The sequence below is a fragment of the Camellia sinensis genome, chromosome 14 (genome assembly GCF_055761805.1).
Source record: "Camellia sinensis isolate YWXY chromosome 14, ASM5576180v1, whole genome shotgun sequence".
NCBI lineage: Eukaryota > Viridiplantae > Streptophyta > Magnoliopsida > Ericales > Theaceae > Camellia > Camellia sinensis.
In genome coordinates this window covers 72,335,163-72,362,711 of record NC_138974.1, presented here as the reverse complement: position 1 = coordinate 72,362,711, position 27,549 = coordinate 72,335,163, and the positions used below count along the sequence as shown (strand labels likewise).

The window sequence follows — 27,549 nt, the reverse complement described above, 5'->3', positions numbered from 1 at the left end:
AAAAATAAGATGAGAAGTCCAAGAAAATAAACATAATAGTTTTACGCCAAGTAACTACAAGGAAAATTGTTTACATAAAACACAATAACATATGTGAAAAGAGAGAAGATTCTAAAGCATGCATTTATCAATCAGTCAATGAAAGGTAAATCTTAGAATGCCTTTGGGCATTAGAAATGATACAGATTAAGTTATAAGATGACATAAGAAGACTTCATATAGAGTAACGAACAATGCTACGTACCCTAATGTACTGATGTTTGTAACCTTACACACTACAAAAATTTCGATTTTTTGCGACAGCAAAATGCCGTTGCAAATACTCAAAATGCCGTCTCAAAAACTTTTTTGCCAACTGACTTTTAGCGATGGCAAGTGGGGGGTCACAACAAAGGGCGTTGCTAAAAGGTTTTAGCAACGGCACAATGCCGTCGCCTTTTTTTTGTGACGGCAAAGTTGTCTTTTTGCGATGGAATTCTGCTGTCGGCATTAATATTTAAAAATCTAAGATTTTTTGAGACGACAATGTGTTGCCGTTGCTAAAAGTGTTATTTGCGACGGGATACCTGCCGTCGCTAAAAGATTATTGGAGACAGCACGACATGCCGCCACTAAAAGATTTTTTGCGACGGCAAAGAATACCGTCACGAAAGGTTTGTGTTTCAACTTTGCCAATATCTTTTGCGATAACATTGCTTACGTCGCAAAAAAAAATCTAGTTCTAATGTTTTTTGAGACAGTGTGGTGTCATCTAAAAATAAATAAAAATGCAATAAAATTATTAAAAATATGAAAATTACTTGTGTTAAATGAAAAATAACTAAAAAAGAAACCAATAATTATATAATAATATAAAAATTCTAGTATAAAAATAGCAATTCATCCATAATAAAAATATTCTTACATTTATAACAACACATCAGCAAAATTATCTCACTACATAATATTGCATAATACATATATAATATTTAAATACATAATGTTGTTCACAATTCAAAATAACATAAATCAAAAACAAAAGTTTCCCTCATGATTCTTCCGTGGGTAACAAAAACAAAAGTTAGTCGCAATCTTCACATGCCTGCATTCCACAAGAAACAAATTGCTACTCAGGAAACATCTGAAAACCAAAAATAAAAATAATTAATGACAATATAATTATGTGTTAATATTTTAATTACAAAAAAATATTAAAAAAATTAACTACTATATAATTACAAAGATAATTAAGTAAATAATTTTGGCTAGATAGAAATCCGGCTCTAACTCCCAAACCGGGAACCCGATTGGAGTCCCGTCTTCTCCCACAAGTCTTTCGTGCCTAGGCGGTCGTGTGTGCCAAGTTTCGTGCTAACCCGATGCCGTTTAGTGATTTTGGGGCATCAACACCTCGAATTCAAATTTCTTAAGGAACTAGTTTGCCTAGACCGAAATCCAGCTCTAATTTCCAAATCGGGAACCCGATTCGAGCCCCGTCTTCTCCCACAAGGCTCTCGTGCCTAAGCAGTCATGTGTGCGCCAAGTTTCGTGCTAATCCGACCCCGTTTGGTGATTTTGGGGCGTCAATACCTCCAATTCAAGTTTCTTAAGGAACTAGTTTGCCTAGAATGAAATCCGACTCTAACTTCCAAATCGGGAACCCGATTGGAGTCCCGTCTTCTCCCACAAGTCCCTCGTGCCTAGGCGGTCGTGTGTGCCAAGTTTCGTGGTAAACCGATGCCATTTGGTGATTTTGGGTGTCAACACCTCAAATTTAAGTTTCTTAAGGAACTAGTTTGCTTAGAGTGAAATCCAGCTCTAACTCCCAAATCGGGAACCCGATTTGAGTCCCGTCTTCTCTCACAAATCTCTCGTGCCTAGGCGGTCGTGTATGCCAAGTTTCGTGCTAAACCAACGTCGTTTGGTGATTTTGGGGCGTCAACACCTCAAATTCAAATTTCTTAAGAAACTTATTTGCCTAGACCGAAATCCGGCTCTAACTCCCAAACCAGGAGCCCAATTCAAGCCCCGGCTTCTCCCACAAGTCTCTCGTGCCTAGGCGATCGTGTGTGTCAAGTTTCGTGGTAATCCGACGCTGTTTGGAGATTTTGGGGCGTCAACACCTAGAATTCAACTTTCTTAATGAACTAATTTGCCTAGACCGAAATCCGGCTCTAACTTCCAAATCGGGAACCCGATTGGAGTTTCATCTTTTCCCACAAGTCTCTCGTGCCTAGGCGGTTGTGTGTGCCAATTTTTGTGCTAAACTGAAGCCGTTTGGTGATTTTGGGGCGTCAACACCTCAAATTCAAGTTTCTTAAGGAGCTAGTTTGCCTAGAGTGAAATCTAGCTCTAACTTCCAAACCGGGAACCCGATTCGAGTCCCGTTTTCTTCCACAAGTCTTTCGTGCCTAGGCGGTCGTGTGTGCCAAGTTTCGTGCTAATCTGACGCCATTTGGTGACTTTGGGGTGTCAACACCTCGAATTCAAAATTCTTAAAGAACTAATTTGCCTAGACCGAAATCCGGCTCTAACTCCCAAATCGGAAACCTGATTTGAGCCCTGTTTTCTTCCACAAGTCTCGCATGCCTAGGCGGTCATGTGTGTCAAGTTTCGTGCTAATCCGACGTCGTTTGGAGATTTTGGGGCGTCAACATCTAGAATTCAAATTTCTTAATGAACTAGTTTGCTTAGACCGAAATTCAGCTCTAACTCCCAAACCAGGAACCCGGTTGGAGTTCCGTCTTCTCCCACAAGTCTCTTATGCCTAGGCAGTCGTGTGTGCCAAGTTTCGTGCTAAACCAACGTCATTTGGTGATTTTGGGGCGTCAACACCTCGAATTCAAGTTTTTTAAGGAACTAGTTTGCCTGGAGTGAAATCTGGCTCTAACTCCCAAACCGGGAACCTGATTCGAGTCCCGTCTTCTCCCACAAGTCTCTCATGCCTAGGCGGTCGTGTGTGTCAAGTTTTGTGCTAAACCAACTCCGTTTGGTGATTTTGGGGCGTCAACACCTCGAATTCAAGTTTCTTAAGGAACTACTAATTTAAAAATACATATAATTGATTTAAATTATCATAGTACTAAATGCATGAGAAAGGGGCAGCCAGAAGGAAACAGCTAGAATGTTAAGTCATGAAAATAAATACTCGAGACAATTCAACAAAGCGCCAACCCAACGATTTGGGGAAGCCCTGATAACAACACATTGTATAACATAAGTTTCCTAAAACAAAAAAGTTTGTTACACAGGAAGACAAGAACTAATGATGTTAACATTTAGTATTGTAAGTTTTTTTTATTTTTGAAGTTTACTAAAATATGTTGCTCAAATCAATATTTATTTTTATTTTTTATTTTTTTTCAAAACTATAAATGATAATAAATGATATACATGGTCAAATACAAGCCGAAAATCATTTTGAAACAATGGTATGTTTACCTTCTAATTATAGATATTGGTAGCCTTTCATAGAGAGGCAGTGGTTTTCCTTTCATTAATTGGTCGGCAAAAAATCAAATATTTTGTGTTCTGAACATACCTCAAATAGCTGATTTATATTATCAGCTGTCTTTGCAGATGTCTCAATAAAAAACATTCCATTCTTCTCAGCAAAGTCAATGCCATCCTTCAGGGGAAAAGATATAAATAAATGAATGTGTCAAGTTAGCAAACTAAATCTTGATTTGTAAATACAAAGTAAAAGCTGATGTAAGTAACGTCCAGTACTCAAGTCTGTCACTCACTTGAACTGGTACTTCTCGTTGCTCTTGAAGATCGGCTTTGTTACCAACTAAAGCCATGACTATATCAGGGCTTCCATGTTTTTGTAGTTCCTGTAGCAAGCCACAATAAATCAGTAGTAATGAATACACACAATAGCATAGTCAGCAATTTATAAAAAATTAAGAAAACATTTGTGGATCATACAACTTGATTTTTGGGTGGTCACACAAATGTCCAAGTTGTGAACCATAGAAGCAAGGAGAACAAAGATGAAAAGAGAACAAGAGTGTAAAGCAAAGAAGAAGAAAAACCTTAATTTTTGATGCTCAGGGCACATTAACTCACAAGAGGGAGGAAACAAAGATGAGAAAAGAACAAGAGTGTAAAGATGAAGACCCAACAATATAAATGATGAATACACAATGCTCAAGCTTTTCTAAACAATTTTAAACGAACTATTCGACAGGAAAGCCTACTTACATGCGTTTCAAAACATAAATAGCTAGATTTTTAGTGTGTTACTCTTGAAATTGAATCTCTTTCTATCTTTAGTAGACTTTCAACTTGTAAGGAGATGAGAAGACAATCCTTGTTTAAATTTTTTTGCAATAATTTACGTAGAATGTCCTCTATATTCTTGGACAACTATTTTCGACATGAGTCAAGGTTGGAGGAGACAAGTATTAAAATGACCACAAATACCACTACTTTGCAGTTCTCACAAACTCTATTTCAAGACGGAGCTTTAGCCAATCCAAGATCGCAATTCATTAGCAATGGAAAACCACTTATTCATCTTAAAACTAGCTAGCATTTCTATAGTGTCATTGTTAGTTTTCCATAGTTAATCAATGAAACATGTTTCATTAAGATCCATCTGGTGCTAAAAAAAAACTGATATGTCAAATCCTTTTGATTTTTATCTCTCAACAAACTTTCAACATCCAAAATTTTCAATCAGTTTTGCGCTTCTAAATCCTATACCTCCAAATTTTACATAATAATCTTGACAATACCAAATCTAATGCTTTACTTTAACAACAATATTGAGTTTCCACTGTAGTCTCACAAAACAAGATATTGTCTTAAACAAGCCCTTTCCACATTAAATCCTGATTGAAGAAAATTAGAATGCATCTAACTATATCCTACAACTAATAAACCAAAACTGAAATAGAGAAAATCATCTTTCAATATGTGCAAATCATACCTTAACCTAATATTGTGCTTTATTGAGCGAATCAGGATTTGTTATATCATACACGATAACTGAAACTGCAGCACCACGGTAATAAAGTGGTGCTAGTGCTGCATACCTGAACAAGACACGTCTAGAATTAGACGTTAATATGATCTCTCAAAAGAGTCTTAAAATGATTATGGGAAAGTGAAATTGGTAACAAAATAAATATAATTAATATATATATTGATTTTAGCCAACAGTAATACCTCTCTTGGCCAACAGTATCCCATATTTCAAACTTCACTGTTGTAGAATCTTGCAAGGCAATTTTCTCCTCTATCCGCTTCATATATCTCTCTCAAAACAAATTTTCTCCTCCATTTCTCTCTCTCAAAAAAATGGATGGTAGTTACATAGATAAGAGCACAACAAGTGACTCTCTATCTCAATCAATTGAACCTTCATCGACATCGGTTACACAATTTTAAAATGTAACAAAAATAATTTCTGATGATCATAGTCTTTAGATGAAGCAATGTTCATACTTGGACCTACAAATCAACATACATTTATTTCAATAATTAAAGCAAAATTCAAATATAAACAACATTGAACATAAACATGAAAGTTTATCAGCATACAAGGGAAGAAAAAAAAATATATATATATATATATATATCAATGTGTGTGTGTGTGTGTGTGTGTGTGTGTGTGCGTGTGTGTGAAAGACAGAGAGAGAGAGAGCATACTGACTGAGCTCGTGTAAGAGAAAGAGATTGCAATACGCCGTTGCCGCACCACCGCTAGCTGTTGTCACTCGTCAAGAGAGAGATCGTTGGTGAACACTCGCCGTCGTCGCTCGTCAAGAACCTACCCATCACACGAACTCCTTGTGATTGTGATTGCAATTGTGATTGTGATACACGAACTCGAACTCGTCTTTATGATTGGGAACTCAAACTCGTCTCTGTGATTGTGATACACGAACTCAAACTCATCCTTGTGATTGGGAATTGAGGGAGGATGGTGTTAGGGATTTTGGGGATGAAAATATTTTTGGGGTTTTGATCGAGCGCCATTTGGGCTGAAGAAGGGAGATGAAATATTTTAATACTATTTGTGACGGTATAGATAAACCGTCACAAATGATAAAATCCATTTATTAAAACGACGCCGTTTTAATAATGGTTTTTTTTTTTTTTGTGCAACAGAGAATTCCCGTCACAAATGTCCACTATTTGCGACGGTAAATTTCACCCGTCTAAAAAAAAAAAATTTTGCAACGGTACACAGTGCGTCGCGAATACTTCTGTATTTAAGACACTGTTTCTTGTGTGCTTATTAGCGATAGGGAAACTACTGTCGCAAAAGACATTTATTTGAGACGGCTTCAAATGCCGTCGCAAAAGATCACTTTTTTGCGACGAGATACACGCCATCACAAAAAGTTTCATGTTTTATACCCACTTTTCTTATAATGACAGCTTTTTTAGAGAATTAAGACCCAGGCTTAAAGGTAGAGAGCCTCCCAACAAATTATAACTGAAGTTCCTGCAATTGAAAAGAATGTTTCCAAATGATTAATGCGATCTAGAAGTGCACAAAATTAACATTTAGAGAAGCAAAGAAGTATGCAACAGAATAAAATTTGACATAGAAAACAAAGAAACATAGCTGCAAATCAAAGAAATCAATTAAAAATACTATTTATAAAGAAAATACAAATGAATAAATTGGTAATGCAATTTTAAATTTTTCGTTTTACTTGGAACATTGAAGAACCATCTATATATTACTCAAGCCAACAAATACACCATCATTGGAAATCTGAAAATATAAATCATAAACTATGAAGAAATGACTTGATGGGGACTTGCTCTGGCACCATAATAAAGAAGATGCTACCATGCTATGAAGTACGGATACGGACATGCAGACAGACACGGACATAGGACACGGCGATTTCAAAAAAATTGGGACACGGATGTGTATTTACAATGTAGATTAATATCATTTTACTAAACAATCAAAATTAAGAAAAACTAACATTAATTCAAAGTATATATAGAAACCACTACATTTAAATAAATAAAATCCACTAGATCAAAGTAAGTGTATACAATCTCTAGATGGCGTCTCAAGAAACCCTCTCTCAAGAAACTCTCTCTCTAAACAATGGTAACAATGGCCGATCTATCGAGGAGGAGGATCATCTGGTGCGCAGCACCAAAAAGGTCAAGTGCTCTACAATTGTTGAGGGAGATCAACTGATGAAGGAGATCGTGGCATCATTTGAGGCTATCCAAGCAACCCAAGAAGTGGAAATGCTTCCCACACCATCTGAGGTACCTCAGAAGAAATCTTTCAAGCAAGCTCTCACAGCAACTAAACATAATGAAAAGGCCTTTGACAATGAGTTGGATCGGCTGTCCACTGGTGATGAATTCCTCACCGATGAAGAGGATAACGAGGCCCTATCGGAAGATGAACAAGCGCAAGACCTAGCTCCCATAATTTCCAAAATCAAGCTACCCCCACGGCTGGTGAAATTGATCCGCAAACCTTGGAAGGATTGCCTCATAGTCCGGCTTTTGGGGAAAACGGTGGGGTTCAAGTTTCTTGTCAACAAATTGAAGAAAATTTGGGGCATACAAGGAGATTTTGAAGCCATAAATCTGGGGCTTGGTTTTTGTCTTGTGAAATTTAAAATGTTAGCTGACTGCAATAGAGTTTATACTGAAGGGCCATGGATAATCATGGGTCACTACTTAACTGTTCGTAGGTGGGAACACGATTTTAAGCCTTCGGAAGCTAAATAAGTTGCTACAGCCCTTTGGGTTAGATTCCCACAACTACCCATTGAATATTACAATGAAAAAGTCCTCTATCACATCGCCAAGGTGATTGGAAAGCCGCTTAAAGTAGATCTAAATACAGCCATGTCTACCCGAGGTCGATATGCCAGGGTATGTGTTGAAGTTGATCTTACAAAGCCTCTTGTATCTAGATTTGCTATTGGTAAATATTCGTATATAATAGAATATGAACATCTTCATTACTTTTGTTTTGCATGTGGTAAGATTGGCCACCGTAAAGAATACTGCCTTAAACCTATTCCACTACCGTCTCCGGTACACCAAGGTGGGGTCAACACCAGCAGCACAGCAGTGCCCTCTGAGCAACTCCCAACGGCTAATACATCGGGCCAAAAAGTTGTCCACCACCCTGGTGATGAAGCACAGTTTGGCCCATGGATGATTGTTAATCGAAGAACTTGCAAGCCCACTACTACTAACCGTAACTTGGGGCCCATAATGCACAAGAAGCCTAATAATAGATTCAGCCCTTTCACTACTAAGCCCAGTAAAGAGGGAACCTCTGTGTTAACTAAAGGTAAGGAGATCCAAGCACCTCAGCCCTTAAACCCCCACCAAGCCTCTTCCAGTGTTAATCCCTTACACTCCAACTCTGAGGTTGCAACTTATCCCAATCAGTCTACTCCTTCTGCTTTACACCATACTATCGCTAGCTCTGACTTACTCCTCTAGGATAGCCATGTGAAGAGTTCGACTACCACAGAACCGAGTCCTGTGCTACAACCTACCACTGGGTCAGATAGCCCGATGCATGAGTTGGCCACCACTACCACAACCACCTCCTGTCCTCCCATTCCTTTAACACCACACCCCCATTCTCCCCTAGAAGATCATAATCCCACCTTCTCTCCAGTAAACGCTAAACATAAAAAGAAACCACCAGACTCTAAACATGAGCCACAACATCACCAACGAAGAAATGGAGATACTGGAAGTTCAGTTGTCCGAATTGACACACAGTGCAGTGGGCTCATACCTCGAACCCGCGAGCGAAGCAATTCACCAAGTAAGCATCGTCTGGTGGATAGATGAAATCAGGCTGAATTTAGAGCCCAGATGGATGAGTGCAGTTCATCGACCTCTTCAAGCGACGCAAATGGCAGCCCTGAGGTCAACGGCTCTAAGCCAGACATTCGTGCGTGATATGGGTGGTCTAAGTCCCTCAGAACCGTTACCTCACCTCCCCAACTGTCTATCTATGAATATCATGCTATGGAACTGCCGGGGAGCCGGCAACAAAACCTTCAGAAGGAACTTCAGGGAGATCACCAAAACTCATAGACCAGATGTGGTAGCCCTTTTTTAAACCAAAGTCTTGTTCAGTTCTATGGGGCTATTTTTCAACAACCTGGGCTATACTGCTTCTACAATTGTAGATCCTGTGGGTCGTATGGGAGGAATTTGGCTTCTCTGGAATCCTACACATGTCTCCGTTAGTGCTCATGTAGCAAACCACCAAGTGATTCAAGCCACAGTCAAAAGGCAAGACTATGAAGATTGGGTGTTAGGCGTGGTTTATGCGAGCCCCAACATCAGACTCCGGCATAACCTATGGCAGGACTTGGAAGACACAGCCAGCTCTATGACCAAGCCCTGGCTCATTGTTGGTGATTTTAATGATATCAGTAGCCACCATGAAAGGCGGAGCTTCACCCAAACGACTCAACAGAATCGTAGTCACAGATTCTTAGACCAAATAAACCGCTGTGGTCTCATGGATCTTGGTTGCTCAGGGCCCAAATTCACCTGGACTAACAACAGAAAAGGCCTCTCCATAACTATGGAACACTTGGATCGTGCCCTGTGCAATGCTGAATGGAACACTCTCTTTCCAAAAGGCACAGTCCGTAACCTACCTCGGACTTACTCTAATCATTCTTCTCTCATTGTCTACATAGAAGGTATTTCTAAACTTTCTCCTTGTAATCGTCCTTTTCGTTTTGAGGCAACTTGGCTTTCACACCCCCAGTACAGAGAAGTGGTTTCTTCCTCGTGGAATCATAATCATTCTTTAAGTAATAATCTTTTGCATGTTGCTGATGACTCCCTTCATTGGAATAAGAAAATTTTTGGTAATATTTTTAAAAGGAAAATCTCTTTTCTCGCATTGAAGGAATTCAAAAAGCTCTTGCTAACCATTTCTCCCACAGCCTGTTTTTACTTGAAAAAGACTTAATTAGTCAGTATAATAAAACCCTCTTGCAAGAGGAGGTCCTTTGGTTTCAAAAATCTAGGGTTAATTGGATTACTCAAGGTGAAAAAAACACCAAATATTTTCATGTGTCTACCATTTCTAAAAGGAAGAGGCTAAAAATTGAATCCCTACGGTCTGACACTGGGACCTGGATAATGGAAGCCCAAGCTGTCAAAGCTCACATTCAAGCCTATTTTATAGATATGTTCCAAGCTACACCTGTTACCAATCTTAGTCACTGGAACAATATTGCACCTCACACAATTTCACCTGAAGAGAACCACATGCTCTCTAAGGTCTTAACTAGTCATGAGATTTGGGAAGCCACTAAGCATATTAATGCTTTCAAAGCTCCTGGCAGAGATGGCTTCCAAGCCTTATTTTATCACAAATTTTGGGATATTATTGGTCAGGATGTTTGTGCCTTTGTTAAAAATTGTTACATTGAAAAGACCATACCCTCTAAAATCAATAAAACCCCCATTGCCCTTATTCCTAAGACTGATAACCCTGAAACTATTAAACAGTTTCGCCCCATTAGCCTGTGTAATGTGTCTTACAAAATCATCACTAAAATCCTTGTTAATCGAATTAGACCCCTTCTTCATAATCTTATCAGTCCTAGCCAAAGCAGTTTTCTTCCTGGTCGCACTACTCATGATAACATCATTATAACCCAAGAGATAATCCATACCCTACACCATCAAAAAGGTAAACTGGGTGGCCTTATCCTTAAATTAGACCTTGGAAAAGCCTATGATAAGATTTCTTGGGACTTCCTCCATGATACCCTTTATGAATTTAATTTGAATCATCACTGGATTGACCTTATTATTATGTCTTGTGTTTCTTTCGTTAGATTTTCTTTGTTATGGAATGGGGAAACCATGGATGAATTTACACCTGGCCGAGGCTTGAGACAGGGTGACCCTTTATCCCCCTACCTTTTCGTTCTCTATATGGAATACTTGTCCAATATGATTCGTTGCAAAGTGGAGAAAAAGCAGTGGAAGGGTCTTAAAGCAGCTAGAGAGGGCCCAACTATATCTCATCTTTTCTTCGCGGATGACCTCCTCCTTTTTGCTCAAGCTGACGAGCCCAATTGTGAGACCATTATGAATACCATCAATGAATTCAGCCTCATATCTGGCCAGCAACTCAGTTTACATAAATCTAAAATGTTCATTTCTCCAAATGTAGACAGCAGGAAGGCTAAAGATCTGAGTCAGTTTTGTGGAATCGGCCTTACAAAAAATTTGGGCAAATATCTAGGAGTGCCCCTACTCCATAGTAGAGTTCAAAAGGGTATGTATAATGATATTTTGGAGAAAGTTCAAAAAAAAACTCTCCACCTGGAAAGCCAATACCCCTTTCCCTAGCTGGTCGGACTACCCTTATCCAATCAATAACCTCAGCCATACCTTCTTATACCATGCAAACTAATAAATTTCCTCAGAGTGTGTGCAATCAACTTGACAAACTCAACAGAAATTTCCTTTGGGGAGACCAAGTAACTAAGAGGAGAATCCATCTTGTTAACTGGAGACAAGTTTGCAAAAGTAAACAAGAGGGAGGCCTTGGCATCAAAAGAGCTGAGGACCAAAATCTAGCCCTTCTAACTAAGCTTGGTTGGAAATTAATAAGTGACAAGGAGTCTATCTGGTCTGTTGTCCTCCGAGGCAAGTATCTCCAAAAAGTTTCTTTGATGGATTGGCCTAGTAACAGATTGGCTTCTCATACTTAGAGAAGCATTGTCAAAACCAGGGACATCCTTAAAAAAGGTGTGAAGTGGTCGGCTGGTAATGGGAAGAATATATCCTTCTGGAATGATTGGTGGTGTGGTGAGGCCACCATTGCTTCCCAATGCCCAGGTGATCATACATCTACCCATTTGAAAGTTGCTGATGTTATTAATGAAGATAGGTCCTGGAACATTGATACAGTTCCTGAGCTCATCCCACAATCCATCCTGCTTGACATATCCCAAATCCATCTGCCCCAATTTATTGAAGTTCCAGATAACCCTCATTGGAAAGGAGCTCCTACTGGTAACTTTACTGTGAGTGCAGCCTATGATCTCTTAACACACATGGAACATGACAGTGAGCATGTTAACTGGCAGTGGATCTGGAAACAAAAACTCCCACAAAAACTAAAGGGCTTTTGCTGGCTGCTCTTTCATGAAAGACTGCTGTCCAACCATCATAGAAAATCTAGAGGCCTAACAATGGATGAAAGTTGTCCCAGGTGCAATTCAACTCAAGAAGACCTATGCCATATTTTCAAGGATTGCCCTAAAGCTAATGAGGTTTGGCTAGCCATTAGAGACCATAGATGGCTTCAGACCAGTGAACATCAACCATGGAATCTGTGGCTCCAAACTAACCTGAAATGCAAGGAGAGAATAATTTACCAAATCCCTTGGGGTATGGTATTTTTATACACTATGTGGAAAATCTGGAAAGATAGAAACAATTTCATTTTCAGGCATGAAGATTGCACTATGTATGAAGCTACCCGATACATTCAGCAACAGGCCATTGAAACTTATGAAGCTTTCTACTCTGATCACCTTACAGGCCAGTTTTTACACCATAAAACTAATTGGAATTTGCCTTTTGCGGGTACAATTAAACTCAACTCTGATGGATGCTCCAAGGGCAACCCTGGACCAGCTGGTTATGGAGGTCTATTCAGGGATGAGAGAGGAGCTTGGGTTCATGGCTATCATAGAAGACTGGAGGAAGCCACTAGTTTGGAAGCAGAACTTTGGGGAGTGTATAGGGGCCTCACTATCATCCTTGAGAAAGGAATGAGAGACATTGTTATTGAGACTGATTCTGTACAAATGGTCAAACTCCTCCATGAAGACTCTAGCCCAACTTTCCAGCATAGGGCCCTCCTTGAGGATTCTAAGTTCCTGCTGCAGAGGTGCAAATGCATCATCCAACACATCCTCAGAGATGGAAACAAAGCTGCTAATGGTTTGGCTAATTTAGGGGTGACTCACCTAGAACCTTTTGTTTTTTGAATGACCCACGAACATCATCTGTGTAATCAAGGCTTCATGCCTTTACTCTTTGTTCTCTAATTTCCTTTGAATCGAAGAAAAAAAAAAAAAAAAGAAAAAAAAAAAGAGCACTAGATCACTATATAAATTAATTTTATTCAAGAAATTTAGAAAAATTAAAATTCATTATACAATATATAAATTTATAAAGGATAAAATTAAATAAAAATATATGATAAATTCTAAACTTAAACATGCAAATTAAACATACAAATCTTGTATCCTTTTCCTACCCACACCAGAACACATTCAAATCTAATAAAATTGGGGAAATTGAGGAGATTCATAATCCATGCAAAATCATAAAAACAAAATAAATAAATAAAGGTTGATCAAAATATTTAGAACTGGCTAGTCGCTGAATAAAATAATAAAACAATGGTAAGATTTATTTAAAATAATAAAATATTAAATTCAATTTTTTTAATAAAATATTTATAACTGGCAAGATTTATTTAATTTTAAATTTGATTTTTTTTTTCTTCAGAAATAATTGTGACTGATGTAATTAATCGTAGTCTGTATACAATTCATAAATTTGAGAAACAACTATCCATTAATATCAAATAACTCATCAAATAAATAGGCTTTTCGATTTTTTGAAGTAAAAAAAATCATCTATTAGTTTAAATAATTCACTACATCAATCATTTATTTATTTATTTATTTTTTTTTTTTATCAGTAAAATAGAAGCTTTATTGATGAAACAGCACAGTACAAGATACAAGAACAAATTACATCAATAAAGAGAGGTGAGTGCAAAAAAAATCACAATGAGTATGATCATCCCAACTGAATTAACACCAAAAAATTCATCCTATCATATGTTAGTACCCCAAGGTGGTGAGCAACCAACTAAAGGAACAAAGATTGAAAAGAAAAAAAACAAGCAACATAATAGTAACACAAAGAGGGCCCAACTGCTATTCCCTACCATGTTCTCACAAACCACTACTCACCTGCTACTTATTGAAAACAAGAACAATGATAGGAAATGGGCGTTCTGGATCAAATGATTTCTACCAAAAGCTACTCTTACTTTAATGAGATCACTGAGGTAAATAAGAATCATTATTCAACCATGAAAGGAAGCTTCATTAGTACAGCAGAAAGAAACAGTGGCATACACCTGCAGAAACTATACAGCTCTAATTTTCACACCTCTGCTGCTTTAGTCTCACACAGAAGAGATGTTATTATTCAAGACCCCGATCTTATGCAGAGATTCAGAGGTGCATCTCCCTATATAATTTTCACACCTCAATCATTTATTAGTTTTGAATCTTCATCGAATTTTGTCCAGTTCTTTTAAATTTAGGTTGATTTTTTTTTGGACTGGTATAATAGCTAAAAATATTTTGGAGCCTTTTTTAAAAAAAAAAATAAAAAAAAAAAATCAATTTACAGCGCCCACGGCCCTATATTCTTCAAATATAGAATAGCAATTTTGGGCATCTAGAAATCATTGTCATCATCTTTTTCAATTTACTACATTTTTTTAAAAAAAAAATTTATGATATACAACAAGTTAATCTATTTCCTAAACAGAGCCATTAATCCATCTTCATGGGTGATCTCATGCTTGAGGATAAGATTGCACTAGGTCAGTTACATACAAATTCTTATCAAATCTAGAACGAGACAAATCTAGGTCAATACTAGAATTCCAACCCAAAACTGAGTAGAGAAACAATGTACTAATATAAACAAAGCCAAATCAAAATTCCTTGGGTGGGATACAGAGCAAAGAAGGACAACCAACCGAAGCAGAATAAAGCAGCAAGTGTAGCACAATGACAACAACGGCAAACGGCAGAAACCGTGAGAGAGAGAACTTCCATTTGTAAGAGAGTGAAAATCGTGGAGAGAGATGAGGCGTCTTTACTTACCAACAAAAAAAAAAAAAAGAGGGGAATTTGGGAGGGATTGTAAAAAAGTGAGACTGATTTTTGTTTTCTAATTTTTATCTTATTTCATTTTTAAAAGTTTAAAAATTACTCATATCTTTTTTAAAATTATGTAAGATTGATAATCAATTTTGATTTTTTTAATTTTTTCACTTCTTTTAAAAAAAAATCTCAAACAAGTTTTAAAAAATCAAACCGAACATGTGTCACCTCAATTTTGGACAGAGTTTAGATTCTATTAATTTGGTCATCTCAATTTGAGAGAGTATTTGAGTTTAATGGGCTCATTTTAAAACCTATCTCGGCGATCCAAACCATTTACTTTTTAATTTTTATTGATTAGGATATTCATGAAAAAAATGAAAATGGTCAAATATTTGTGACTATACATTTGGAACATATTTACATTACAAAAAATAAATGGTTGTTATTGAAATTATACTTATTATTTATTTTTTTAAAAATAAATGTAATTCAAACATATAGCTATTAATGTCTGATCATTTTAATTTTTTACATAAAATTATACTCATATATAAGTTTTAAAATGTAAATAGTTTGAATTACCAAATTTAGCCTGAAAATGCAGTCAGCAAGCCTCTTTCAAGTTGGATGGCCAACTTAAAAGAATCCAAACCTCTTTGAAAAGTTCTAATAAAAATGCAAATCACCAAACCATCATGTTTCACTAACAAAACTTTGGCCGACAAATAATTTTGTCATTGCTAAATATTTAACTATTTGCCCATGCCAACTTTTCATCACCAAAAGTAAATTGACCAATAGCAATGCTTATCGTGTTGCCAAAAAATAACTATTGTCGCTAAAATTTTTAAAATTTTGGCCCCAACTAATAATTTTAGCGCCTAGTGAATATTATGCTTTTTTAGCGACAATAGTAAATTGCGTCTTAAAGTCTATTTTTACCGACGAAAATGATCACTGTGTTGCCAAAAATATATTTTTGCCTATGAAAAATTAACATCATCGCCAAAAATAATCACCAAAAATACAATTTCTTGCAGTGATAAACTTTAAATAATTTATTAAATTTTATATGAATATGAGATTCATACAAACTTATATGTATATAAATCTCATATCCATATAAAAAATTTAACAAACTATTTAATATCCTCACATGCGCATTATTCTACAAAGCCCCAGGACTACTAGCTAGCTAGCTAGCTAGCTAGCTATAATGCCTTTCATCTTAGTTAATGGAAATATATATATCAATAATGATTTACAACATTAATTTTGATGTTTTAATGACATGACAAGAAGAAAAAAAATATAAAAAAAACAAATTAAGACCAAAACTACATCACAGTAGGTGAGATCAACTATCAACTTATTAGAACTGACTTTAAAACTTAAAAATTAGAACTCTAAAACATCTTTCTATATATATATATATATATATTAGATTCTGTTTTAGTGAAGTTACTGTAAGACATCTTGATAGCAATGATAGGAGCCACACATCAAAGTTTGCAGCAGCATCATATCAACAACGGAAAATTAAAAATTAAACAGTCTTGAAATACTATACTATATTATTTGACAAGCGAAAAATTATAAACATATTAGCCTCCGTTTGGCAAGGGTTTTTTCAGACTTTTTTGGCTATTTTAGTCACAAAAAACAAAATAGGCTATTCTAGCCATAACAAACAAAACATCACATCCAACCTATAATCATTACATTCTTCTCTCACAAAAAAAGTCAAAAAAGTCAAAAAGCCAAAAAGCCCTTCCCAAACCAAGCTTTTTAGCCCAGGCTAAAATAGCCAAAAAAATCAAAAAGCCAAAAAGCCAACCCACTTCCCAAACGGAGGCTAAATAAGTCATTTTCATCTCCCAATTACATTATAACTGTAGGATAATATTATCTAATGTTAAAATTTTTCTTTACATCATTTATAGACCACATAATATTTCAAAATTAAGGGGTTGTTTAGGATGTTCTAAATAAGTACACTTTTTGTCTTTTTAAACTAAAAAATTGAGAGAAAAAATATAAATGTTTGAGTTAACTTTTTTACTTTTTATAAAAAAAATGTATATTAAAAAATTATATAAATTAGTGTGTAGAGGAAAATTAGAATTAAAAATTATACAATCATAATTTTTAACTTTTGATAAATAATGATAACTTTTTAATTTTTTAAATAACTTTTTCAATTTTTATTTTATTTATTTTTTTTTTTTTTTTAGAGTTCTCAAACTTGGCCTAATAATCAATCTTGACAACAACAATTAGAGTGGACTTTAACAAGAAGTAGTAATGCGATAGAATAGCACATAATAGCTTTTTCTTGAAACATAGGGGCAGCCCAAGTTGTGGGCTTCTAGCGGTCTAGATTTCAAGTCTTACTTCCTTTCTCCCCCTAATCCCCTAGGTTAGAATTTACCTAGTATTTTTTTTTTTTTTGATCGCGCTACGTAGCTTGAAAATAGGAAGCCTGAATGGCTTGATTTTTTTTTTTTTTTTTTTGCAGAAGAAGAACGAAGACCAGGAAGAAGAAGGAAGAAAGGAGGAGGAGGAGGAGGAAGAAGGGAGGGAGGAGGAGGAGGAGGAGGAGGAGAACTGGAGGGGGCATAATATTCGGGAGAGGAGGAGGTGGAGGCGGGGCGACGGCGGTCAGAGGCTGCGGCGGGGCTGGGCTGGGCGACGATCGGCGGCTGGGCGGGGCGACGATCGGTGGCTGGGCGACGATCATCTTCTCTCTCTCTCTCTCTTCCCCTCTGCTTCTCTCTTTCTCTCCCTCTCTCTCTGCTTCTCTTTTTCTCTCCCTCTCCCTCTGCTTCTCTCTTCCCCTCTGCTTCGAAATCAAGCCATTTGGGACAAATGTTTCGAGCTACGAAACATTTTACTTTTTTTTTTTGTCATTTTCTTGCTCACATGTTGGTGATGTTGAGAGGGTTCTCAGGGAGAAACTTAGAAGTTTCTAAACTACCAAATTATTTTCTAAAAGGCAATCAGCTTGTTTGTTTTTATTTTTTAAGAAATACTTTTCAAAAAATTTTATTTTTTTATTTTTATTGAATTTTTTTAATATTTTCAGTAATTTTTTTACTTTTTAGACACACCTAACATAAATATACCTAAAAAGTAAAAAAAATATTAAAAAAATCTTTTAAAAATTCACTAAATACCAAAAATATAAAAAAAAATATAAGAATTCAGTATATTTTTTATATTTTTATGTATTTATTAATTTTTTAAAATATTTTTTCACAAAATTTTTACTTTTTTGATACATCTAACTAAGGTACATCTTAAAAAGTAAAAAAAAATGTTTAAAATTTAAAAAATATTCACTAAAAACAAAAGAATACGAAAATCAAAAAACTCAATTTTCAAAAAAACTTAATCCAAAAAACTCAAACCAAACACACTGATTTCTCCATTGGTATTTATGAAAGCAGTAATAGTAGAAACTCATACTTAATTATCTGAAAATTATTTAAAATTATCATTTTCTGATTTAAATTTATTCTATACAAATGCCATACATTACACAAATTTAATCACAATCACACATACTCACTCGGGATATTCGGGATAAATTCAAGATAAATACGGTCACTTTTGGAAAGTGCCAAAAAAGCCAACTTATTGGCTTATTGACTTATTTGAGTCACATTACATCTCCACTTTTTCAATATCTTTTCTTAATAAGTAAGAAAATTAATTTTTTTTACACTTTCCAAAACAACCTTAAGCCTGCGTTTGGTTAGGGGATTTGAGAAGGGATTTAGAAAGGAAAAAAAATAGTTTATAAAATTAGATAAAATGTAAGTATATTTTATTTATATTTTATATTTTTTTTCTTTTTTCTTTTTTAATCTCTTCTCAAATGTTCTAATGAAACGCAACGGAAGTTTAAATTCATAGAAGTATTTGTGGAGGCATATTTTTTGAGTGGCAGCACGTGGCCAATGTGGCACTGAAGTGCCAGCCAAGGTGCCACATGTCCTTGACTTGACGCCGAGGTAATCTTGGCTAGGCCGAGGTTATCTACGGAGATACCGGAATCCGAGATGAGCAGATAAGGGACAAGAGTTCTAGAATGGGAGAGGACCTCGGTCTGGACAAAGATAAAACTCTTAGGGAGTTTATCTCTATCCATTTGAAAGTCCAGGATAAGTATTGAGCTAAAGTCCATTAAAACTAGGCTTCTACAGGGATCAGGTCAGTGTTAGCTATAAAAGTAAGGCACCCTCGTGGGTCTAAGGTACGCTTTTGGTATTTTGAATAGTGAGTTAAGCACTTTTGCTATCTTTGAGAGATAACCAACTTGATTGTCGAAGTGCCCCGGATGGAAAAACCACCGCCGGCGTCTCATCTTTCGATTACAGGTCATTCGGGCGCAATCTATTTTGTCAGTGCTCTCTAGCTGAGTACCTGTTTGGCAGTGTGGTCAGAAAATAGCACACACAATTTAGCGCCGTCTGTGGAAAAGAAATGAGAAGAGATGGCCAACGACGGACAGAAAGAAAAGGTTAGGGACGACATCCCTACTGGGAGTGGTAAGCACATTGACCCTAACGCGGAGGAGATAACTGCAACGAAGAAACTTAGGATCAGAATCCCAGAGAGAAAGGCGTCGGCAAGGAGGGCGGCGTACCAAAGAAGTCAGACAGGGGCGGATATTATAACGAGGACGACCTCCAAGTATGGAAGGATAGATGCCTACGGAGGGACGGCGAGATGAAGGGACTGGCGAACAAATTGGCGGACCTGCAGACGGTCGTCAATTTCATGATGCAGAACAACGTCATGCAGCCATTGTTCTTGTTACAAGACACGCCGATTCCAGCGGCCAAGAACAATGCCCAGAAGGGAGAGCAAAAAATAGTCCCTACAGTCCCCCAGCACATCGGGACCAAGGAACACTCTTACCAGCCTTTTAGGGAGGTCGGGCGAGAAGAGTCAATGAAGGGAGATTCTCGGAGGACGCATCGCACCAAGGAAGCTGATCAAAAAGAACATCGACATGTTCAAATGAAGGAACTTTGTTTCGATGCAACTAATAGGGAGAGGTCCAAGAGGACTTATAACGACACTGGGAGTAGCTCACCGAAAAGGCTGAAATCTGTGGATAGCTGAGCTCCTGGACGGACCAAGGAAGATCTAAAGGATTACCTCCAGATGAAGCGACAAGATGCTGAGGTAACCTCACCGAATTAGACAAGTTTGAAACCCCGCAGAGGTTTAATATACCGAGATTCCAGATATACGACGATAAGTCGGACCCTAACTTTCACGTCGGCTTGTACCTGAACTCAATGACATTATACACCGGGAACGAGCCGTTGCTTTGCAAGGTGTTCCCCTCGTCCTTTGAAAAAATTGCATCAGATTGGTTTCATAAGTTGCCAAAAGGAACTGTGAAAAGCTGGGAAAACCTAGCCGAGATGTTCGTGGCCAGGTTTGTGACAAACAAACTACAGCCATTAAGGGTGGACTCCCTGATGGCTCTGAGAATTGGTGAGGATGAAAGACTTAGGGCCTATGCCAAAAAGTATTATAAGGTGTTCAACTGAATACCAGGGTGCAACCAAGAGGTGGTGGTCGCGTCTTTTAAGAACGGCCTGAAAGATGATTGCCTGCTTCGAAAATCACTGGCAAAGACATTGGCAAAAAGTATGGAGGAACTTATGGTCAGGATAGAAAAGTATGCCAGGGCCGAAGAGGACACGCCGGGGACAAAGGCGTCGAAACAAGAAAAGAGAAATGGCTCACCGAAGTGAGGCCGAGGTAATGGTGGGTACAATAAGCAAAAGACATGACTGAGGGCTATACAAGCAGTCACAACCGTATTCTGAATTCCGATCTACAAAGTCTTGGAAAGAATCCGGAATCAGCCCTATTATAGAGCACCAGAGAAGCTTCCTGGTGAATTTATGGGAAAAAGTCTAGGGAAGCATTGTGCCTACCATAATGAGGATGGGCATCTAACTCAATGGTGCAGAGCCCTAAAGGCACATCTGGAAGACCTGGTAAGAAAGGGTCATTTAAGAGACCTGGTAAATGAAACCAGGACAAGGAAAGAGCAAGCGAGACTACCTCAGGCATCGGCAGCACCACCTCCACCAGCACCGCAACCGTAAGCAGGCGGACCTCGAGTGATCAATGTGATTCACTCGAAGGTGAATGAGAACGAGATACAGGGGGAAACTCCGAAGGTAAAACACCTCCAACATGTGTATCAAGTTCGACAGAAGAGACCTAGGGCAGACAAGTGCCAAGGACCAGTGGGTCCTTTACTGAAGATGACTTGGAGATGGTGCAGCATCCACACAACGATGCCTTGGTAATATCCCTCCAGATTGGAGAGTGCCAAGTAAAGAGAATTTTGATCGACCAGAGCAGCTCTTGTGACATCATGTATATCAGGTGTTATAAGGAGCTTGGCTTTCACCAATATGATTTGGAATAGTCCAATGGTCGGGTTCAATGGAACGCTGACATGGCCCTTAGGAGCAGTAAGCTTGGAGGTGCAAGCTGGCACCAAAAAGGTAAGAATTGAGTTCACAATAATTGACACCCCTTCCCCTTACAATGCTATCCTGAGAAGACCATGGCTACATGCAATAGAGGCTGTTCCCTCAACATTGCACCAACTGTTGCAATTCTCAACAGAGCATGGAATTGAGGAGGTTAGAAGGGATCAAGTGCAGGCAAAGAATTGCTCCATGGCAGTAATGAAATCCACCTGCAACATACGAGAAGCAAAAGAAGCAGAGATTGAAGATGAGGACATGGAGGCCCTTGAGGATGTCAGGAAAGAACCAGCCGAGAAAAGTGAGAAAACCCTGAAGAAGATCTTAGTCCAACAAGGAGACGAAGAGCACTTTTTCCTTCTCGGCTCAGGCTTAGCCGAGGAAGAGGAAAGGGAATTAGAAGCATTCTTGAGGGCAAACCTTGAGGTGTTTGCTTGGACACCGTATGAAATGCCTAGCATTGACCCCAAGGTCACTTGTCATATACTGAATGTGGACAGGTTGGCCAAACCTGTCATCCAGGGAGCAAGAAGGCCGACCTTGATGCATGTTGAGACAGTAGAAGAGGAAGTGGATAAACTTCTGGAGGCCAGAGCCATTCGAGAAGTAAATTACCCGACATGGTTATCAAACACGATGGTTGTGAAGAAAAAGAATGAGAAGTGGAGGGTCTGCGTGGACTTCACTGGCCTGAATAAAGCTTGTCCCAAAGACAGTTTCCCACTACCTAAGATTGACCAACTGGTGGATGCCACTTCAAGGCATGGAAGGATGAGCTTCTTAGACACTTACAGGGGGTACCATCAAATAGCTATGTACCCCTCAGATGAAAAGAAGACTGCATTTATCACCCAAAAGGGTTGTACTACTACAAAGTGATGCCTTTTGGATTAAAAAATGCAGGAGCAACTTACCAAAGATTGGTGACTAAAATGTTTGGATATCTAATAGGCAAAACAGTGGAGGTTTACATTGATGACATGGTTGTGGAGACCAAGGAACCTGAAGATCATTTAACCGACCTAAAGACAGTCTTTGATATCCTAAGGACATTTCGGCTCCGACTTAATGCATCGAAGTGTGCATTCGGAGTTGGGTTAGGAAAATTCCTGGGATACTTGGTCACCAGAAAGGGCATTGAAGCAAGGCCGGATCAAATCAAGGCCATTCTAGAGTTAGAGAGCCCAACGTCGACAAAACAAGTGCAGATGCTAACTGGAAGGGCTGCAGTCCTAAACAGATTCATAAGCAGAAGTTCTGATAAATGCAAACCTTTCTTCAGTTTAGTGAAGAAAGCCACAGAATTCTTATGGACAGAGGAGTGCGAAGTCGCCTTGGCCGACTTAAAGAAATACTTGACCACAGCTCCAGTTCTCTCAAATCCAGTACTTGGATAGGAGCTGTTCTTATACTTGGCGGTCTTAGAACCTGCAGTAAGTGCAGTGATAATCAGGGAAGATAAGGGGGAACAGATGGCAGTTTACTACGTGAGTAAAATCCTAACAGATACAGAGACCAGATATCTACCTTTGGAAAAGCTAACACTAGCTTTGGTGATGGCCTCCAAGAAGTTGAATCATTACTTTCAAGCCCACAAAATTGTGGTGTTAGCTGTGCATCCTTTGAAGTCCCTGTGGCAACAAGAAGATCTAACAAGCAGGATAGCCAGATGGGCAGTGGTGCTGGGCCAATATGACTTGGAATTCAGACCCAGAATAGCAATCAAAGGCCAAGTTTTGGCCGACTTCGTGGCCTAGTTCACACTAGGCACCATCATACATCAGGCTCCGTTAAGCCGAGGTATACAATGTCCAGGTGAACAAGGAGAAACCCAGTTGGGGATAGCCAAACAGAGGAAAGAAGAGAAACTTAGGCCCTGCAGTGTTTACGTCGGCGATTCTTTCTGCCTGTTCATTGACGGAAGTTCAAACCGACAAGGAGTGGGGGCAGAAGTAGTGCTAGTATCGCCGGAAGGACAGATGCTTGAACAATCCATTCATTTGGGATTTAAAGCCTCAAACAACGAGGCAGAGTATGAAGCCCTGATCGCAAGGTTAAAATTGGTAGCAGCAATGGAAGCCGACGAGGTAATGGTCTTTTGTGACTCCCAACTTATCATCAACCAGGCAACAGGCGAATAAGCAGCCCAAGATAAAAGGATGGTGGCCTATGTAAAGGAGGTGGGCAAACTAATGGCATTATTCCAAAATTGCCGACTACAACAAGTCAGCCGAGATGACAACAGCCATGTTGATGCCTTGGCCAACCTGGCTAATGCAATGAAACCAGGAGAGGCAAGGACAATAATGGTTGACTACTTGTCAGGTCCAAGTACAGAACCACTGATCATAGATCATGAAGCAATGTGTGTCGAAATGAGACCAAGCTGGATGGATACAATAATAGTATTCCTTAAAAAGGAAAAACTATCAGATGATCATAAAGAAGCACACAAGATCAGACTGAAGTCGACAAGATTCAGTCTGACAGCAGAAGGGCATCTCTACAGAAGATCTTTTACTGGATCCCTTTTGAGGTGTGTACATCCTTCACAAGTTGAAGACTTCTTGTATGAGATACATGAAGGAGTATGTGGAAGCCACACAGGGGGCAGGTCACTTGCTCATAGGGTCATTAATCAAGGGTACTGATGGCCTTACATGCAGAAAGATGTTGAAGCTTATGTCAAAAAGTGTGAGAAGTGTCAGAGGTTTGCACCTTTGATACACCAACCAGCAGCAGATTTAAACCCAGTATCCAGCCCCTGGCCATTTGCCCAATGGGGCATGGATCTTGTTGGACAGCTGCCTCAGGCAACTGGATAAAGGAAGTACCTGCTAGTGGCAACAGATTACTTTACCAAGTGGGTGGAAGCTAAACCCCTTGCAAAAATTTGAGATGTTGATGTGAAGAACTTCATATAGAAGAACATCATCACCAAGTTTGGGATCTCAAGGGCAATAATAGCAGACAATGGTACGCAATTTGACAATAAGCTAATCAAGAACTTATGTGCAAAGTACAAGATCAAGAACTATTATTCCACTCTAAGCTTCCCTTAAAGCAATGGACAGATAGAAGCATCCAACAAAACTATATTGGATGGGATTAAGAAGAGGCTGGAAGCAGCAAAGGGAAAGTGGGTGGACGAGTTGCCCAGTGTACTTTGGGCATATCGGACTACGTCGAGAAGATCAACTGGAGAATCCCCATTTGCTATGGCTTATGGCACAGAGGCAGTAATCCCATTAGAGGTCGACATCCCAGGCGTCAGAACCCAAAAAGTGAAGAATAGGACTAACGATGCGTTTTTAGCCCGAGATTTGGATCTATTAGAAGAAAGAAAGGGGAAGGCAGCAATTCAACTGGGGGCATACTAGCAGTAGCTTGCCAAGGCTTATAACAAAAAAGTCAACCCACGAGAGTTTCAAGTTGGGGACCTCGTCCTTAGAAAGGTCATCGGCAACAAAAAAGATCCCAGAGAGGGCAAGCTTGGCCCAAACTGGGAAAGACCTTATAGAATCATCTCGATCTTGGGCAATAAGGCATATCGGCTTGAAGACAGTGATGGCAAAGAGTTGCCAAGACCTTGGAATACTTGCAACCTGAAGTTCTTCTATCATTAAGATTTCATTTTGTTTCTTTCTTTAAAATCTTTTGTTATTAGTCGAAGTAATTAATAAAATTTTAGCTCCATTCTTGATTTCAAACTTGTGTAAAACAATTGACCAGTCCCTTGGTGATGTTTCTAATTGAAACATGATGAATAACTTAGACTTATTATATGGCAAAGTTGAATTATACTTGCATATAATAGAGTTGAACTAAGTTGGCGATGTTTCTGATTGAAACATGACGAATAACTTAGACTTATTATATGGCAGAGTTGAATTATACTTGCATATAATAGAGTTGAACTAAGTTGGCGATGTTTTTGATTGAAACATGATGAATAACTTAGACTTATTATATGGCAGAGTTGAATTATACTTGTATATAATCAAGTTGAACTAAGATTTGTTGTGTTGACAAAATGAAAACTTTGAATGACACTAAATACATATCAGTTAGATTAACAGAGACTGAGGTTGATAACCTCGGCCATTCTTTGTTTGAATTTGATCTCGGCGACAAGATCGTAGGTACATACTTAATGTGAACATAAGTGAAAATTAAGCTCACATTAGGGGGCAGAGAGTTGGAGAATAATGCTTGGAAGTTGGAATTTACATGCTAAAGTTGGTTTAACACTTGTTGAAATTTTAAGAAAAATTTACTAGTTGAAGTTAAACTGAGGTCATGTTGAAACGAATTCAGTTTAACACTTGTTGAAATTTTAAAGAAAATTTACATGTCGAAGTTAAATCAAGGTTATGTTAAAAGAAAGTTGGTTTAACACTTGTTGAAATTTTAAAGAAAATTTACAAGTTGAAATTAAGCCGAGGTTATGTTGAAAGAAATATCTACGAACTTGCCGAGATTACCATGGAAGACAAAAGTCTTGTTAACTAAAAGTAAAGTACCAAGATAAACACTTGTGAAAATATTTCTACAAAATGTTTTCAAGTGTTAGGCCAAGGCCAAGGTGAACAAGTCAGTGGATATATCCGAGGTATTTTACCCCGAAAAGATTGCACAGTTAAGGTGTACTTTAACGACATGCAAAAAATTCTAAATATGGAAGCATACAAAATATTAAAGGAAAGACAAGCATTCAGACACTTGGTCAAAAAAAAAGACTTATATTCAAAAGGAAAAAAGGGCACTTCGACCTACAAAGGGATTACTTGTTCGGATAACAAAGGTGGCACGTCGGCTAAATTAAAGCTAACATTGTTTCAAAAGTAAGAAAAAAGTACAAGGTACAAGAAATAAAGAAAAGCATCAAAATGGACTACTAGGTGCCAACAGTTGGTTGTGTCCCAGCCTCCGAAGACAACTGTGAGCCCTTCTTGGCAACCTTCTCAGCCTCGAGCTTGGCATTGATCTCTTGTAGAGTCTGATCGATGCTCTTCTCGGTGATTGGCACCTCGGAGGCTGTCTTCTGGGAGGAGGCACCTTTAGAGACTTCATCCTCCTCATTCTGAGTCAAGTCCAAGACTTGCTCATTCAGAGTTGGGGACTTGGCCTCAGCAGCTTCTTCGATTTTCTAGGCCTCAGCCTGATCCTTGGACTCAGCTTCGTCCTCGGATTGGCTTGGAGAAGGAGGGAATGGTAGGACGTGCGACTATTTTCTGGGAGAGGCGAGTCCTCGGGGACAGCCAACTCCTTTAAAGCAACCATCCAACCAATGGTGAAACCCTAGTTGCATGCCTACTTCACTTTCTTCTTGTAGTCCTCGCAGACATCGGATGCCCCCTCGGCGTACACTTTCTCGTCCGCCGCTTTGATCTCGGCATCCTCTGTGGCCAAGCCAGCAATGAGTTCGGCTTGGACCTTGGCGGTCTTTGCTTCGGCCTCTTTCTTCTCGGCTTCTAGGACCTTAGCAATGGCCTCAACAATGCATGCCTTCTCCTTAGCCTCGTCCTGGGCTTGTTTGGTTGCCTTGGCCTGATCTATAAGCGTCTTCATTTTGGCTTCGACTCTGTTGACAGTCTTCAACAAATTGGCAGCGTCCTTGGTCTTGTTGACCAATTCCTTCTTGATGTCGAAAGCCTGTATCGCGAAGGAGTGGGCATGTTGGATTGCCTAGAAGAAATGGACAAAACAAAAGTTAATAAAACTCTAAGTATGGAAAAATAGAGTATGGAGTGTATTAAGTGTTAGGGGCTTACTTTTACGAAGTGCTACAACATCAGAGCGAAATTTTCATATTCGCTGACCTCGGCATTGCGGTCGAGGTCTTTGGGAAGGAGCAAGGCAGTAGAGAGGGCAGCGTTGACTTCGATGTCATCGGCGCTATCACCAACTCTGACTAGCTTGTCCTCAATTGTAATTAAGGGGGCCCAGGCGGCATCGAATTTGAGAGAACCCGAAGTGGCTGCAAAGTCTGTCTCGGCCTCTTTGACTTGGTGGATTCAGATGGTTCGGCCTCGACGGACCTCTTCTCAGCGGCGGAAGAGGCCTTCTCGCCCTTGGCCAGTTTTGAAATTGGCAAG

At 38.7% G+C, this 27,549-nt stretch overlaps 2 protein-coding genes and 1 pseudogene across 3 annotated transcripts; 2 read left to right on the top strand and 1 right to left on the bottom strand.

Annotated features, from left to right (window-relative positions):
- Positions 1 to 921: 921 nt before the first annotated feature.
- On the bottom strand, positions 922 to 5,430 carry LOC114321066 (ras-related protein RABF1-like; annotated as a pseudogene). The gene is made up of 5 exons (XR_014350509.1): positions 5,155 to 5,430; positions 4,916 to 5,021; positions 3,726 to 3,815; positions 3,521 to 3,607; positions 922 to 1,120 (listed from the first exon to the last, which is right to left on the bottom strand). The product of XR_014350509.1 is annotated as a ras-related protein RABF1-like (transcript).
- Positions 5,431 to 7,827: 2,397 nt separating this feature from the next.
- On the top strand, positions 7,828 to 9,940 carry LOC145807078 (uncharacterized). Its single transcript, XM_082904999.1, has 2 exons — positions 7,828 to 8,281; positions 9,141 to 9,940. Exons 1-2 carry the CDS (start codon positions 7,828 to 7,830, stop codon positions 9,938 to 9,940), a joined length of 1,254 nt encoding a protein of 417 aa, XP_082761125.1.
- A 173-nt stretch (positions 9,941 to 10,113) lies between these two features.
- Positions 10,114 to 12,989, top strand: LOC145807077 (uncharacterized). Its single transcript, XM_082904998.1, has 2 exons — positions 10,114 to 11,182; positions 11,830 to 12,989. The coding sequence occupies exons 1-2, from the start codon at positions 10,114 to 10,116 to the stop codon at positions 12,987 to 12,989; spliced, it is 2,229 nt and encodes a 742-aa protein (XP_082761124.1).
- The last annotated feature ends 14,560 nt before the right edge of the window (positions 12,990 to 27,549 follow it).

What these genes read in the sequence shown, in the direction of transcription:
- LOC145807078 (XM_082904999.1), top strand. Translation starts at nt 7,828, where the DNA reads ATGTCTACCCGAGGTCGATATGCCAGGGTATGTGTTGAAGTTGATCTT. An exon ending in AACCTCTGTGTTAACTAAAG is followed by an intron (nt 8,282 to 9,140) that starts GTAAGGAGATCC and finishes CTACAATTGTAG; the next exon opens with ATCCTGTGGGTCGTATGGGA.
- LOC145807077 (XM_082904998.1), top strand. Translation starts at nt 10,114, where the DNA reads ATGGAAGCCCAAGCTGTCAAAGCTCACATTCAAGCCTATTTTATAGAT. An exon ending in CAGGAAGGCTAAAGATCTGA is followed by an intron (nt 11,183 to 11,829) that starts GTCAGTTTTGTG and finishes CCCAATGCCCAG; the next exon opens with GTGATCATACATCTACCCAT.